The sequence below is a fragment of the Rhipicephalus sanguineus genome, chromosome 2 (assembly GCF_013339695.2).
Source record: "Rhipicephalus sanguineus isolate Rsan-2018 chromosome 2, BIME_Rsan_1.4, whole genome shotgun sequence".
NCBI classification, from domain to species: domain Eukaryota; kingdom Metazoa; phylum Arthropoda; class Arachnida; order Ixodida; family Ixodidae; genus Rhipicephalus; species Rhipicephalus sanguineus.
The window spans coordinates 86,896,321-86,910,184 of NC_051177.1; the positions used below are offsets into that span (position 1 = coordinate 86,896,321).

At 51.9% G+C, this 13,864-nt stretch overlaps 2 protein-coding genes across 2 annotated transcripts in view; one reads left to right on the forward strand and one right to left on the reverse strand.

The window, feature by feature from the left end:
- LOC119381724 (acid-sensing ion channel 4-A) overlaps positions 1–13,864 on the reverse strand; it is an 88,106-nt gene that overhangs the window by 63,703 nt on the left and 10,539 nt on the right. The gene's annotated exons all lie outside the window — the stretch shown is intronic.
- Positions 886–1,791, forward strand: LOC119383302 (zinc finger protein 704). The gene has a single exon (XM_037651375.2). The coding sequence runs from the start codon at positions 1,270–1,272 to the stop codon at positions 1,789–1,791; it is 522 nt and encodes a 173-aa protein (XP_037507303.1). The 5' UTR covers positions 886–1,269.

The window sequence follows — 13,864 nt, forward strand, 5'->3', positions numbered from 1 at the left end:
AATATCGCCGCTGTTTGCGGGATCAATAAATATATCCGCAAAATATATCATGCAGCAAATGACTCGATTGTTGAAACATTTTCAGAAACGCGATATCAAAGCGTCGAATGCGCAACGAAAGTGGAAGTAAATACGAAAAAACAAACAAACGCAGCAACGTTATTTATTTCATCGTGTTTGCATTTAGTGCAGCCGGCAGCACCGGTATAATGACCTTGGACGCGTTCTTGTCCCATATTAGTGCCGCTCTGAGGCTCGTAATGTCGGGAGGCTCTCACAGTCAAATTCGCGCAACAGAGGAGCGAACGACCGCACGATGGCGATGCCCGAGTTCGCGGAAATTTCCTTCCCGGCTTGTTTTGACGAATCAGCTGTACGCTATCAGTGTTTCCCGCTAGTATCGATTTTCCACCGAAGCCATTCAGCAGCGCTTGGCAACACTGGCCATTCCTTTCAGCGTTGGGGAAGAGCGGCGCTCGATATAACAGCCGCGACCACCCCACCGAATTTCGTCCGTAGCGCAATATTCCCGCAAAGACACTTCGTGCGGATCGCTGTGGTGAGCCCTCGGAAAGGTCTTAAACGGTCCAGGTGCGCTGAGTTAGATCAATCTCGCAAACGTCACAGTAACTAAGCGATGCCGCAAGCTTGTTTTTTTGTTCGGGGGTTGCCGGCGACGAACGGCACCGTCGTAAACATGTTTACATTTTGGCCAGCTGGGCGGGGCCACGCGCGTCGCTAGATGCGAGTGTCGCGCGCTACGCCCGCGTTGTTACGTCTCCAACGATGCTGCAATAACGCGTGAAACGGGAAGCAATAAAGGCACATGTGTTCTTCGGTAATCAACAGGCTTTTTTCGTGAACCAGCGGCCGGCACCGCATCGCGAGCAGCTTAACATCCGGGACCTTGGCTAGAACGCCATGGCCGCCTGACAACGGCGCCAGCCAATGAGGAAATAGGTCAGAGGCTGAGCGGCCAATCGCAGCGCCCCCAGAATCACATGGCTTTGTTGTCGAGCGCGTAGCGGCAGCCGAGCCGGTCCGAAGTGTGGAGAAGGACGAGATCGGCCAGCTGTGCTCAAGATAGAGAGCGTTTGTTCCCTCGGCGCACCGGTGCGGACGTCTCGGTGTTTGCCGGCTGTGTGTTTTTTCTCGGGCTAGTAGCATGTCAGTGCGCCGGCTCCGGCGCGAGCAGGCGGTGAAATCGTGAGTGTGCGCGCGTGAAACTTGGAGGATAGCGAGAAGAGCTACGCGTGCGGCAGCGACGACATGTCGACGGGCAAGCGGCTGGCGAAGCGCTCGATCCTGGGTACGCGTGTGTGCGCCCCCACGGCAGACGGTCTTCACATGCCGGGTGTTATTCAGGCGACCAAAACTGACGCTGAAGACGAGAACGTCTACACTGTCACGTTCCCCGACAAGACGACGGGCGAGTACCGTGGCGACGAGCTCATCGGTCCGGGCTTCCAGACCATTGCGGGACTGACTCTCAAGAGCGGACAGCGCGTGTACGTGACGTTTAACGGCCGCGAGGTCTCCGGAGCCGTGCTGGAGCACGACGCCGTGCGCGACGACGTACTCATCAGTATCCAGCCTTCGCAGCACAACCACCACATCACGCATACGGTGCAGCTCCACAAGCGCCTGGAAGAGGTGCGACTCCTAGAGAGCCGCAAGTCGGCTCGCCTGCAGGACTTGGACACGGACTATTCGCGTCTTGCCGAAGGTCAGAGCGAGCTCCGGCGGCGAGCTTCTTCACTCAGCATCGACGTTCCGCCTTCTATAAAGTGAGTACTACGTTTAAATCGCTTTTGTTGCGAACGTCATGCCGCTTTACAGTACCGATTCCGCACTTTTTTTTTTTTTTTTTTGCTCTCCGCTTTCGTCATCCGACTGGCGACATGGCCGCTAGACCGCGAGAGGCCCGCCGCGCTCCCAGCTGATTGAGGATACAGCTGGTTTCGGCGCGTAAGTGGTTATGCCGGCGTGCGTCGCATAGCAAACGTGACTTCGTGCTCATTTTATTGCTTCTCCAACTTGCCTCGACAGAATTCGCCCTGTCCGGACGAGCCCGGGCGTTGCGGGCGCGCGCAAATCGGCTCCCTGCAGGCGCGGGGCGCCGATCAGCTGTGTGCCGCCACCGCCGCAAACGAAAGCCGGCCGGCGCTAGCTGCGTACACACAAACATGGAGGCGCGCCTCGCCCCTCGCGAACCGGCGCACGCGCAGCGACGTCAACCTGACGTCACGGCCTGTTTTGCTCCTTCCTTCCCGGGAATGCCTCCCAGCAGCAGCAGGCACCCCTCGCTCGTGCGTGTGTCGCAACTCCGCAGCAGCCCCTCCTCCTCGCCCCCTCGCTTCGATCCATGGAACGCCGCAGCGTCCCGTTTGTGCATGTTTGACTTCCTCGGGGTCCGAACACAGCGCAACCGCCGCTGCCCTTCTCTGTGTCCTGAGGCGCATAGGACGCCTAGTGCGGGGCAGGTTGTGTGCGCGTATGTTTCCTTCTCCAAGCTCTTGCTGCCCCCCCCCCCCCCCCCATTTTCTCCGCGTGCTCTCGGAGAAGCCGGCCGGCTTTACGGGCGCGGCGGCGAAGGGGGTTTTCTCGCTTTTTGTTTCTCCCCCCCCTCTCAACCTCTCTCGTTTTGCCTCCTCTCTCACACGGCCTCATGATCTCTTCCGGGGTCGAAGCGAGCGCTGCGGCAGCTGCGGCGCTTGGAAAACTACTCGGACAGCTCCTCGCTTGAGGGAGCCGTTCCTTGCCTGCTCGCGAAAATCGCTCAGGGACGCTCTCGTTTCTGAGCGGCGCCTGCTCTTCTGTATGCGCGTCGTGGTTTGTTCCACAGTTGTGACACGAGAAAATGGGGCGGGGGGTTCTGGGTCTGAACTGACCCTCTACAGGAGCAGCAGTCCCTTCTACCTTCTTATTTCTCTCTCTCTTGGACACTAGGCTGTTGAGTGACTGCATCGTTGCGCTTATGCGATTATTTCGTTTCAAAAGTAGGTGCGAACGAGCCGTTTTGCGCATTGCGCGCCGCTGTATGTCGTCGGATCAGCCGGTGACAACGCAAGCCCGTCACTGCCAGTCGCACGAGCTCTGTTTCTCAGCGTACCCTCTTCCCCATCAGCAACGAAGCAACGTCTCTCATTCGCTGTGAGAATGCAGCAGGCGCATCTCGTGATAGAATGCAGCCGTTAGCACCATTCGCATATAAATGCAGTACATGCCGAAAAGACAGCTGTTGCGCAGCTTTGCGGGGAGCTGGCTCTGCTATTCATCGCGCACATTTGCATTGTTCCGTTTTCTGCGGACCTCCACCAACTTGTGTGAGCGTTTCTTTTTTCCTACTTTTATTTTTTTACGGCGCTTTGTATAAAGTGTCATGCACCTTTTAACATATCGTCCTTGGAAGCATCCGACGCGAATGATAAGCCACGTTTGGCACATTCTGCGACTTTCGCCTACGCGATAGAAGCGCTTACAGGTGGAACACCTCATATTCCGCAGCGCATTGCGACATCCGAAGAATGTCCCGACAGGAGACGTCTTCACTTGCCAGCTGGCAGCTCTGCATCAATTGGCCAGGTAGATTTTTTTTTTTTTTTTACAGCAGCCATTGTTTATGAGCGCTGGGTTTCAAAGAGAAGAGGTCTGACTCAACTGTGCCTATTCTGAGAACTGGTTTAAAAACTATGTCTAGTCTCCCGACTACTTGTAAGTGTAGTCAGTGACACGAACTTGCCTTTACGCGAGTGCGCAATGCTTTGCCATTATCCGACTCGACTGCGCTCTGAAAAAGAAAGAAAGAGGGACGTCACCGTAACGGCTCAGCTTTTTTGTTGACCAGCATACAACTGTGAACGCATCTGTGCTTTATTTTGACGCTTCCACAAATAGTAAACAACATACCCTTCATTTCTGCATCTGCGCAAGCTGTACGGTCATTCGGCCAGGCGAGCCACGCGCGTTTTAGGCATGCATGTCTGTTGGTAGAGTTACTGAAACAAAAACAAACAAACAAAGACAGTGACAGTGTTTACGCTGGACGCTCAGAGCTTGCGGTGTCATGGTACCGTTGCCACGAATATGAGAGATAACTCACCTTTTTTTTTTATGTAATCATAATTGCAGACAAGATGTGCAATTATGATTTATCCACTCACTTTATCAGTTACCGTTATCGCAACATTGAAATGAAACTAGCAATCACCGATGCAGACTTTACGAAACATAAAGCTCTTTTATTTTTATCTTACCTCCATTCTCTTATTACCCACACGCGATTAAAGAGCGGTTTATATAGAAACTGCCAGATGTGCTTTTTTCGTTCCCGCTGAGAGCGCCCTCTCGTGTGTTTGCATAACGTCGCTGAACACCTGGAAAATGTTTCTTTCTTTTAGTTCACTTTAACGTTAGACAGCATCGGTGTGCTTCGCTGCATAACGGACCATCTCTGAATACAAGAAAAAAAAGGATCACGCGGATTTAAAAACAGCCTCATAATCTCAACCTTTCTATATATTTGTTCCTCTTCTCTCTCTCTCTCGAGCACCGTTCCCGGAAATGCGTTCAGCTCATTTAACACCAGCTATATCGCTAGCGCAAAGAAAGACAGAAAAATAGTAAAGAAGAGAGAGGTGCGTGGAGATCGACTGATGTACAAAGGCACTTGTTTACGCCCCGTGGCCGTTCCGAGAAACGGACGGTCGATATTTGAGGAGCCGGGGGAAGCTGCGGCAGCCCGCATCCAGGAATTTTCCGTGGCCCGAACGATTCCTTCCGAAAGGGCGCCGCGATTTATTGTCGGAGCGGTAGATTCGCTACGTATCAGGGATTTAATCTTCGGTTGTTACGAAAGTACGTACGTCATTAGTGAAATAAGGAGCAGATGGTGTTCTGGTTTCGGCTTGCCCGCGAGGCACAGGTGATTGGCACCGCAGCAGTGCTCAGTGCAGGCGTGCTCGTCCCGTAATCGTGATTGGATGAAATATTCTCTGACGAAAATTCTTAGCGTGACGACGTTTTCGTGAAGACGTTTTCGGGCCTTCTTATAAGCTAGAATTGTTCGCAAGAACAGCAAACCCCAGCCAATCGTACCACTGAACACATTATTAGCGAAGGCGGCGACCAATGGCAGCGAGCACAAACTAACGAAAGCCCCTTGCGAACTCGCCTTCTGAAAACTTAAGTATGGGGGTTTCAACGACCCGAAAGCAACACACGGGCGTTGAGAGGCGGTCTGGTTTAATTTCGACCAACTAATGTTCTTGAGCGCGTGCCAAAAGCACAGAAAATAAGCGTCTGTACAAGAAAGTTATACTAGACTGTTAACGTCGTGGTGCACATGGCGATTTCCTATCACCATTTCAACATTAAATCGCCTATACGTCGCTATTATTCGTTTGGCGGAGTACACGAGTCATCGCGCATAACATGGCTCGTATTCAGAAAAACGTACTTACGCTGAAATTTTTCGTAGGAGAATTCTTGAGCCAATCACGATACGGGACATATCATTAGCGAAGCCGGTCTGGCCAATGGGAAAACGAGATTCGCGCGATAGCCCGCTCTCGCAGGTGAGGAAGCTCTCAAGGACACAGTTTAGCCGCGAAGTAATAACACACACAAATTTGTGTTCGTAATGTTCCTACCTTTGTGTGCATAGGCGTGCGCAGGGGGGGGGGGGGGCGCAGGAGTGCGTGGGGGGGGCTCCAGATTCGGCGAATCTGGAGCCGAATTCACGAAACTTCGCTTTCGTAAGCGCGTTTTGTGTGCGTTTTTACTTCGCGGCTAAATTATGTTGTTAAGCAAACACCAACTAGGCCAGCAAACAGTCTTGAGGAAACGCTATTGGGTTCCTACAAGAGGTTACAAGTTTGCTAGCTACTCCATCGAACCAACTCCATGCATGTAGTGAAATCTGCGTCGCGTCAACGAACCGAAAAGTGGAAGTGACATCCGATCGCCCTCCGAGCGAAAGCGAGCTTCGGCATCACGGAAGGATTAGTACAGCGCACCGTGAGCGAGAGGCTTCGTAACGCGAGCACTGTAGCCTTCGCTGTAGTGCATAGAGAATATGTAAGTGCGGGGCGAGTCGAGTACTCCGCGGCCTCTGCCAGCCGAGCGGCTCGTAGAGTGTATTAGCTTCCGCGATATACCTAAGAACTGCTCCACCAAGCCAAGCCGAAAGAAAAGAGAAGGTCGCCGTTGAGCCAGGCGCGCTCGCTTTCCTCGGACGGCGTGTGTTTGTTCACTCCGAAGTGGGTCGTCGGCGTCATTTCTCGAGTGAGCGAGAGAGGCTGGCGGTCGCCTTGCACTTTTTCTTTCCTTTTTTTTTTGTTTTCCTTGGCGTTCCCGCAGTGGCCGCTGTGGAGCGTTCAGCGAGGGCGACGGTAAAAGGAAGTGCGAAATCGGGGAAGAAGGGTGCTAAGGTCAGCTGAACAGAGGGCGGTCTTCCACCGAGTTGGCCGTACCGCTCCTACCCCGGCACGGCTTCCATTCTCCGCCTCGCCAGTTCCATGCAGCGTTGGGAAAGCTACGGGATCGTTTTCATCCAATCGTAAACCGCGACCCGTAATCACTCAAAAAGGCGATTCGCTTCTGGAAGCAGCGTTATAACAGGCGCCCAGCGCGAAGCCAATCATGACGACAAGCTTAGCGTTATACATCGAAAGTAGCCGGCCGGTAAAAGAATCGTTGCGAACGACGAGTTTTGAAGGTTTAGCCCCGGAAATATATGCGTGTCTCAGGCTCGAAGAAAGGTGATGTATGCTACGCGCTTATCCTTCCGTGAGCCTCGCGTTATACGGCCGGCGTCGCACGCAAAACAGATTGGCAGTGCATACAACGAACAAGCCGTTGCGGCACTCGTGTCTGGTTGGCTGGGGTTGACCGATACGCTGCACGTAGTTGGTTGGGCCAAAGCTTCACAGATGCACGGGTGCATGAGCAAACGGAGAAGGGTACACACACATGTAGCCAACGCGCCGCGGCCGCAGGAGTCCGCACAAGTTCTCGAGGTTCTCGCTACCACCGACACGCAACGATGGGCATCTCGGGCGAGACATGCCGGCTTGCCACGAGCGTTCCGCTGCACGCCTTCAGCGCGCGCGCAACGCTGGCCGGTAATCGCCGCGCTACGACCAAGCGGTGCCGCACACCTGAGCTGCATAGGATGGAAGCTGAGAGCGCGGCCGCGTTACACACAGAGCGCGCAAATGCGCCGCTATGGAGATACGCCGGGGATCCTTTCCATTGGCGTCGAAGAAACAAAGCGCGTAGCTACAACTTTCGCCGTGGACGGTTCATGCGTGGGTGTAAGAAAGCGACCGGGAAAGTCCGACTGAAATACCGTTTCAGTCGCTGCGCCGGATTATTGAATACGTACAGATGTACTACACCACAAAACGCGTTCTTGTTTTGGAAAAGTTATCCTAAGGATCGCGAAAGTGAGTGCGCTTGTTGAGGCGGGTAAGGTGATAGTCAGCACTCCTGGACTTGTATTCAGAAAAAAAAAACACCTTACGCTAAAACTGTTCGTATAGGGAAAAAAATTCAGTCAATGACAAAGAGCTGAGGTTGACCGATACGCTGCACGGAGTTGGTTGGGCTAAAGCTGAATTTTGTGAATTCGGCCTCTGCTTCTGTCCTCCGCATCAGCGTTTGCTATTTCAAACATGTGTTATAAGGCGTGTAAAAGGCCCGGTGCGTTAATTTCATAATGCCGACCACTCAGTCGCACGAACCAGTGGAGCTTGCGTTGCGCATGCCCGTGAGAGAAACTCAAAAAGATGTATACGTGTGGTGTGGTGTGTGTGTGTGTGTGTGTGTGTGTGTGTGTGTGTGTGTGTGTGTGTGTGTGTGTGTGTGTGTGTGTGTGTGTGTGTGTGTGTGTGTGTGTGTGTGTGTGTGTGTGTGTGTGTGTGTGTCTTGCCATTGACCGACCGGCTTCGGTTAGGACATGTCTATCATGACGACTGGCTGAAATATTCTCAATTCTTTTTTTGAGTCAGCCATTTTTCTTTTTTATTACAGCCCCGGTTCTACACCCTCTCTGTCTTTTTCGTCAGCCCCTTTCCCTCACAATAAGGACTGGCAGGGGAGCACAGAGCGCATACGCATGCGGGACCCGTGTTGTATAGCTGTAGACCGTTTGCTTTTCTGTAAGCAGAAGAAATTCCACCTATAGCTTCCGCTCTTAATTAAGACGCGAATTCTGCGAAGGGCTTGGAAGATATGGCAATTATGTGATAATGAACTTCCTTTTGGCTTTTAGCCCGCGTTATTACCGGCCGTTCGTGAACGGTGAAATGATGGAATAGGGGGAATAGCGCTGGCTATATACTTCCATAGGCTCAAACAAAGGTCCACTGGCTCTCCATTAACTTTCTTACGAGAGGCGCGGGTTTCGAAATGAGGTACCACGCGGCGTTGCACGCAACTTCTGTGCATTGAAGGCTACAGCGCCCGTGAATGCTCCGTGGTGCAGCCAAGAAGATTTGGTTGTGAAAGGAAGGTCTCTCTCATACAGATTGAACAAGCAGATGCAGTATATCGGCAGTGTCTGCGGCCAACTCGCTGTAGGTCACGATATTGTATTCGGGCGAAGGCTGCCGCGAGCCCTCGCTGAGCGCTTCGGAGTTTTGTTCTGGCAGTCCGCGAACAGGTTTCTCCATCCGCGTTGTGGTAAAACTATCCGGTTCATGCGCGGCTTGAGAGGAAAGGATCAACAATGGCGCTAGAGGGATCGGTATCCTTCCGAATTGCAGGCTGTCAAAATGAAAAAAAAAAATAAGAGAAACACGAGAGAGGGGTGAAGGAAAGAAACCATTCGAAAAACGGGCCAGGGGTTCGTCAGAATCCTCAGGGTCATCTTCTCGCTCATGCCCACATGCGTGGAACGATACACACACACGTCTCGGTTGTTACGTGGGTGCGAAGAGATGTTTGCTTTCTTCTCTAGCAGTGTTTGTTTGTCACGAACGCTGCAGCGTGCGAATGCCTCTCCCCCTCTCAAGAGAGAGGGCGAGTCCCGCCGAACGAGGCTGCAAGCTTACACGCAATGCAGGAGGAAGGCTGTGTTAGCAATACGTTTTGTTGGGCTAGTTGGTTCATGACTTCTGAAGGAAAAAATTGTAGCGCAAAGCAACAAACGGACAGACAAAGAGGAATGAGACAGAGCGCCAGTCCCGTCCTCTCTGTCTGTCCGTGTGTTTTTCCTTCAGAAGGCTGTGTTGTTTGTTTATACCTATAGCGCCTCCGTGCCGAATGATGCCGTGTATACTCGATCTTTGTTCTTCGCGCTACACCTCTCAGTTGGATTCCAGTACACACCGTGGCCTTCGAAATCAAGTTACTGTTTGGTGTAAAGCAAGCATCGTGCGGCGAGCCTGTTTGCATTCGCTCGCTTGCTTCTGTTTTTTCCGCAAGGGCGAGAGATGTGCCTTCGTGGCTGCGCTTGGTCGCGGTGCCTGAACTCGCTGCGCAGAGGCTGTTACAAAAGCAAAAAATAAATAAATAAATAAAATAAAATAAAAATACTAGAGGCGTTTCGACAAAGGTGTGGACTCTAGGGGCGCGTAACGAGAAGTGAGCGCGAAGTTGGCGTTTGCCAGGAAGCCGCGTCAGCGAGACGGAGGAAAAGTCTCATTTGCGGCCGCTAATGTTTGTATAGTTTCGAAAAGGAACTCCGCCGTTCGTTTCTTTTTTTTGCTTGGTTTCGCTTGCGTTGCGGCTGTGCGGACGTGTATACGAAACGGAGGGGCTGTCAGAAAAAGCAAGAGCTAATTTAAAATGAAATAAAATTGGAATGGGGAGAGTATTGAGAAAGAGTACGGGATACGTACTACATAAGAGCTCGATACCGTGGCTTTTGGCACGAACTTTGGAGAAACAATATGCCCGGCAAATGGTCATGGGCGTCCGCAGGATACTGTCTTGGGGGAGTGCAAACCCGTCAGGGGCCCCCTTCCCCCCCCATATTTCATCCCCACCCCATGGTTATACCATGGTCCTTCAATACATGGTCCCTCAATACCTTGTATTGAGGGACCCTGGTTATACGTAGAGTTGAGGTAAGGCAGAGCCATGGAAATTCGCGGTGGCCTGTGAGTTCGCTCGCGTGACGATAGGAACTCACATGCAGGCCACCGTGAATTTTTATGGTGGTGAATATACTAAAAATCGGGGCCCTTGGGTTGCCCTTATTTTCTTTTAGCAAAAAAAAAAAAAAAATGATGCACAAGAAGCACGCACGTGCGGCTATACGAAGGCGCAGGCGCCAAGTGGCGCCGTAATTATAACGATAGCCGAGACAATTACGCCGTAGCTCAGAAGGCTGTTCGCGCGCAACCTGTGGGTGTGCTTTTCCGTATACGGTGACTTCCGGTCTAGGGAAGTCGTTACAATGTTTATAAAAATACCCGCGCACGGACCGCCGAGCTACGTGCCGCACTCGTGCGCTGATGGTCAAGATTGCGAGTGCGTCGGGGTAAAATGGCGTCTAATTGCGGTCATAAGCAGGGAAATTGGTCTGGATCCTTGAATGGCGCTTATTAGGTTATAAGCGTTGCACGCGCGTGTTATTCATCGTGGTTGTAAGACTTCTCCGCGCGGCTTTGAGTAAATCATCCTGCCTCGTTTGCGAGGACCGTTTGTCATCGCGATGAAAAATTATCCTCGGGAACAGAAGCTTTGAATCACACTTATACGTTAAGGGAAAAGCACAGGATATTTGACAGCTTCCGTTCTATTATGAAGCGGCGCGTTAAAAATTTAAGGAGCACTCCATCTGACCCGGTGTCAAAAGCGAGCCAGCAAATGAATCGTTTACACGTTCTATCCGTTATGCACGCTATACGTTGACGCCACCTAATTATTTGCTGCGAAGTGAAAGGTTATACCGCTCCGTTACCGTGCTACGATGCTTTGCGAAATCCTGTGCGTGCTACATAAACCGGTATGAACAGAATTGACGTATGAGTGAACGCACTCCGAGGTGACGTACCGGCCTGCCTGACGGATTTGCCGATAGTAGGCCGCCAGCGAGCCATGCGTGCGCGTAATGATGGCTTGCAAACATAAAAGTGTTCTGGATAATACCCCGTCTATTACTTGTGCAGTCGAAAACGCGGAGTTACGTCTTCAACGGAACACAAGCATTTAAGCCATTCAGTAGCGCTTGGTCACAGAAATGCTGGACTCTAGCCTGGTACTTCATCCATGTTGCAGGTTCAATCAGCACGGCGAATATCGAAAAGAATAACACGTATGCTTTTCGCAACGTCGGTTCGCCGAGAGGCGTATTGTGGCCGTGAGCGTCCATGCTCTAACCATTTCGCTTCGTTGGTCGAGCGAGCGTGTTGGCGGCATGCGGCGCTCATAATATCGACAATAATTGGATACATGCAATGCACAAGAGGTATGCTTTTATTTTGATCTCGCTCAAGGATATTATCATTAAATCAATCAAAGCGACTTACGGCTGAAAAACAACGCACGAGAGGACGTGAAGTGACTCGCTCCTCGTAGTTAGCAGCTGGTGGTTCATCGTCCTGTCACCTCAGTGTTTCACAGTCTTCTACGTCCAGGAAAAATCCTCGTCGTCAAGATGGTTTCTTTCAACATCACTGCTGAAAGCAATCTGAAGAATTTCCTCTGCCGAACGACTTCGACCACTGCGCGTTTTGCTCTCAGACCGGTCAACAAAAATCGCTTGCAGTGTGCTGCCACCTATCAACAAACTACAAAAACAAGCGGCGCAGCGGCGCTATGAAACCGAACAACTAGAGAGTTTTAGCAAGTTACGGAAATACGGTACGCAAAACGGTCGTACGGTAGCGTTCCTCCTTTCCCGGTCTTGAGCGGGAAAGGAGGAACGCGGAAAGGAGCGGAAATACGGCGTGGATGGAAAGTTCGCTCCACGAGGCGTCGAAACGCGTCCTCGCGATTGAAACGTCGCAGCACGATTCGTAACAGCGCTTTTGACAAAGGATAGAGCTATTTTAATGTTCGCCCTTGAGTCGCTCTATTGAGCACATGAGCCCGCGCGACCTCCCTCCCGCGCAGTGTTATGGGACTCATGCACTACGAAACACGACCATTATATATGCAAGTAAAAGGGTGAGCTTTTATGTCAGGATAACATTTAACTTACCTACGTGGCTACAGAAACTCCTGATAGTATCTGACCCGGTGCCACGTATTTTCGAAAACTTCGCGCGAGCCATTTCTCGTGCAGGGCTCGGTTTGTTCAATGCAGGGAATCGTTTAGTGTTCCTTTCTTGCCACGTTAACACTAGGCTAGCACAGCCGAACAAGGAACCGTTGCCGCCATTTTGTGTCTACTAACCCTCCTCGAGAGGATTGAATTGGAGCATAAAACATGCGTGCGCTCTTGCAGGCACATTATCAGTAAAAACTTCCTTGTCTTCCAAGTGACCTTCAAAGAGGAAAATAGAATGGAAGTGGTGCACCGCCATAACTGTCTTTTTCGTGCCGGATAGCTTAAAAGCTGTGTTTAGATCCCAGTCCCCCCCCCCCCTCCCCCCCATCTCTTCGTGCGCACGCCTATGGTTGCGATGACGTTTCCATGCGGGAATGTTTTCTTTCGCTCATTTTTCTAAAGCTAGATTTAGAGCGGTGTTGAATTCGACACGCGCACGAACTCGGCTCAACGAAAGCCTTTGCTTGCCCCTCCGCAACTAGCGGGTGAACGCACCGCATTGCAGGTCAGGTGCATGTTATGGCATGTCGCTCGCGGCCAGCCAGGGGCGGTGCCAGAGGGGAGCACCCCCCCCCCCCTCGTAATTTTCGCTTGCTCCCCAGAGCAATCATCGTCAAAACGAAATGGATAAGAACCCCTTCTGCCCCCCCCCCCCCCTCACCTCCCTAAGGAACTCCCCCGTTAAAAAAAATCCCTCCCGGAGAGACGACGTATGCAGACAGAGTGAGTCGACTGTTTTTCACGGAATTCGTCACGGCGCAGGATATACGGCACCTGCATACACACGCGCGTTCACCTACACAAAGTATACGCTGCCCCGCTGCGCGCTCGGGGCGCACTGGCGTGTGTGTGTGGTGTTAAACGTCGTCGCTGTCGTCGGATGCGTTGTCGGCGGTGGGTAAACTTCGGGGCTAGCGACCTGAGCGCGGGGGGCAACCTCGATACGTCGCGGCGATAACGAACCGCGCACGTGTCGCCACAACCACGCTCGACTCAGCCTTTCCGTCGGGCGCCGTTAGCACGCACGAAACGCAGGTGGAGCAGCGTCAGCGCTCCCTCGACGCGCCCAGCATCGCGCTCTCGCACGAAGCTGAACGAAACTAAACACGTGCACGATGACAGCGAGGACGCGGTCTTCACCTGACGCGTTCTTCGTTATTATTCGTTTTTTTTTTCTTTTTCTTCCAAAACCGCTCGTTCTCTGTCTAAACCAAGTTACAGTGGCGCGCTGAGCCTGCCTTTTACGGTTTGACAGCCGCGTCCACAACTGCTCTTTGCAATGAGTCGTTTAGACAGGTTGCGAAATTGCAAGGAGCTTCGAACACATTGTACGACCTCCAGTAGCGCGGGAGCTCGCTTATAATCCGTAGTACAGCTTCGAAACGTTTGAAAAAAGGCGTTTAACAAAGGCGTACATCGGTTTGAGATGGGCATCGACGTTGCCCATCTAAGGCGAATAGCTGCTATCCCAAGGCCCTTATATCATTTGCCCTAGCAATACACAGGTCCAAAGCTTCTTTGTATATACGTGACTGTTTGTTAAATTTGTTTCATACGCGTAACTGAGATCGAGGACGCAAGCATTCCCGTCTGTTCATTGCAATTCTTCCCAGCCGTTCTTTTAATCCCTTTCTTCAGTGT

Excerpts from the sequence above, each read along its gene's own strand:
- LOC119383302 (XM_037651375.2), top strand. The coding sequence starts at position 1,270 with ATGTCGACGGGCAAGCGGCTGGCGAAGCGCTCGATCCTGGGTACGCGT.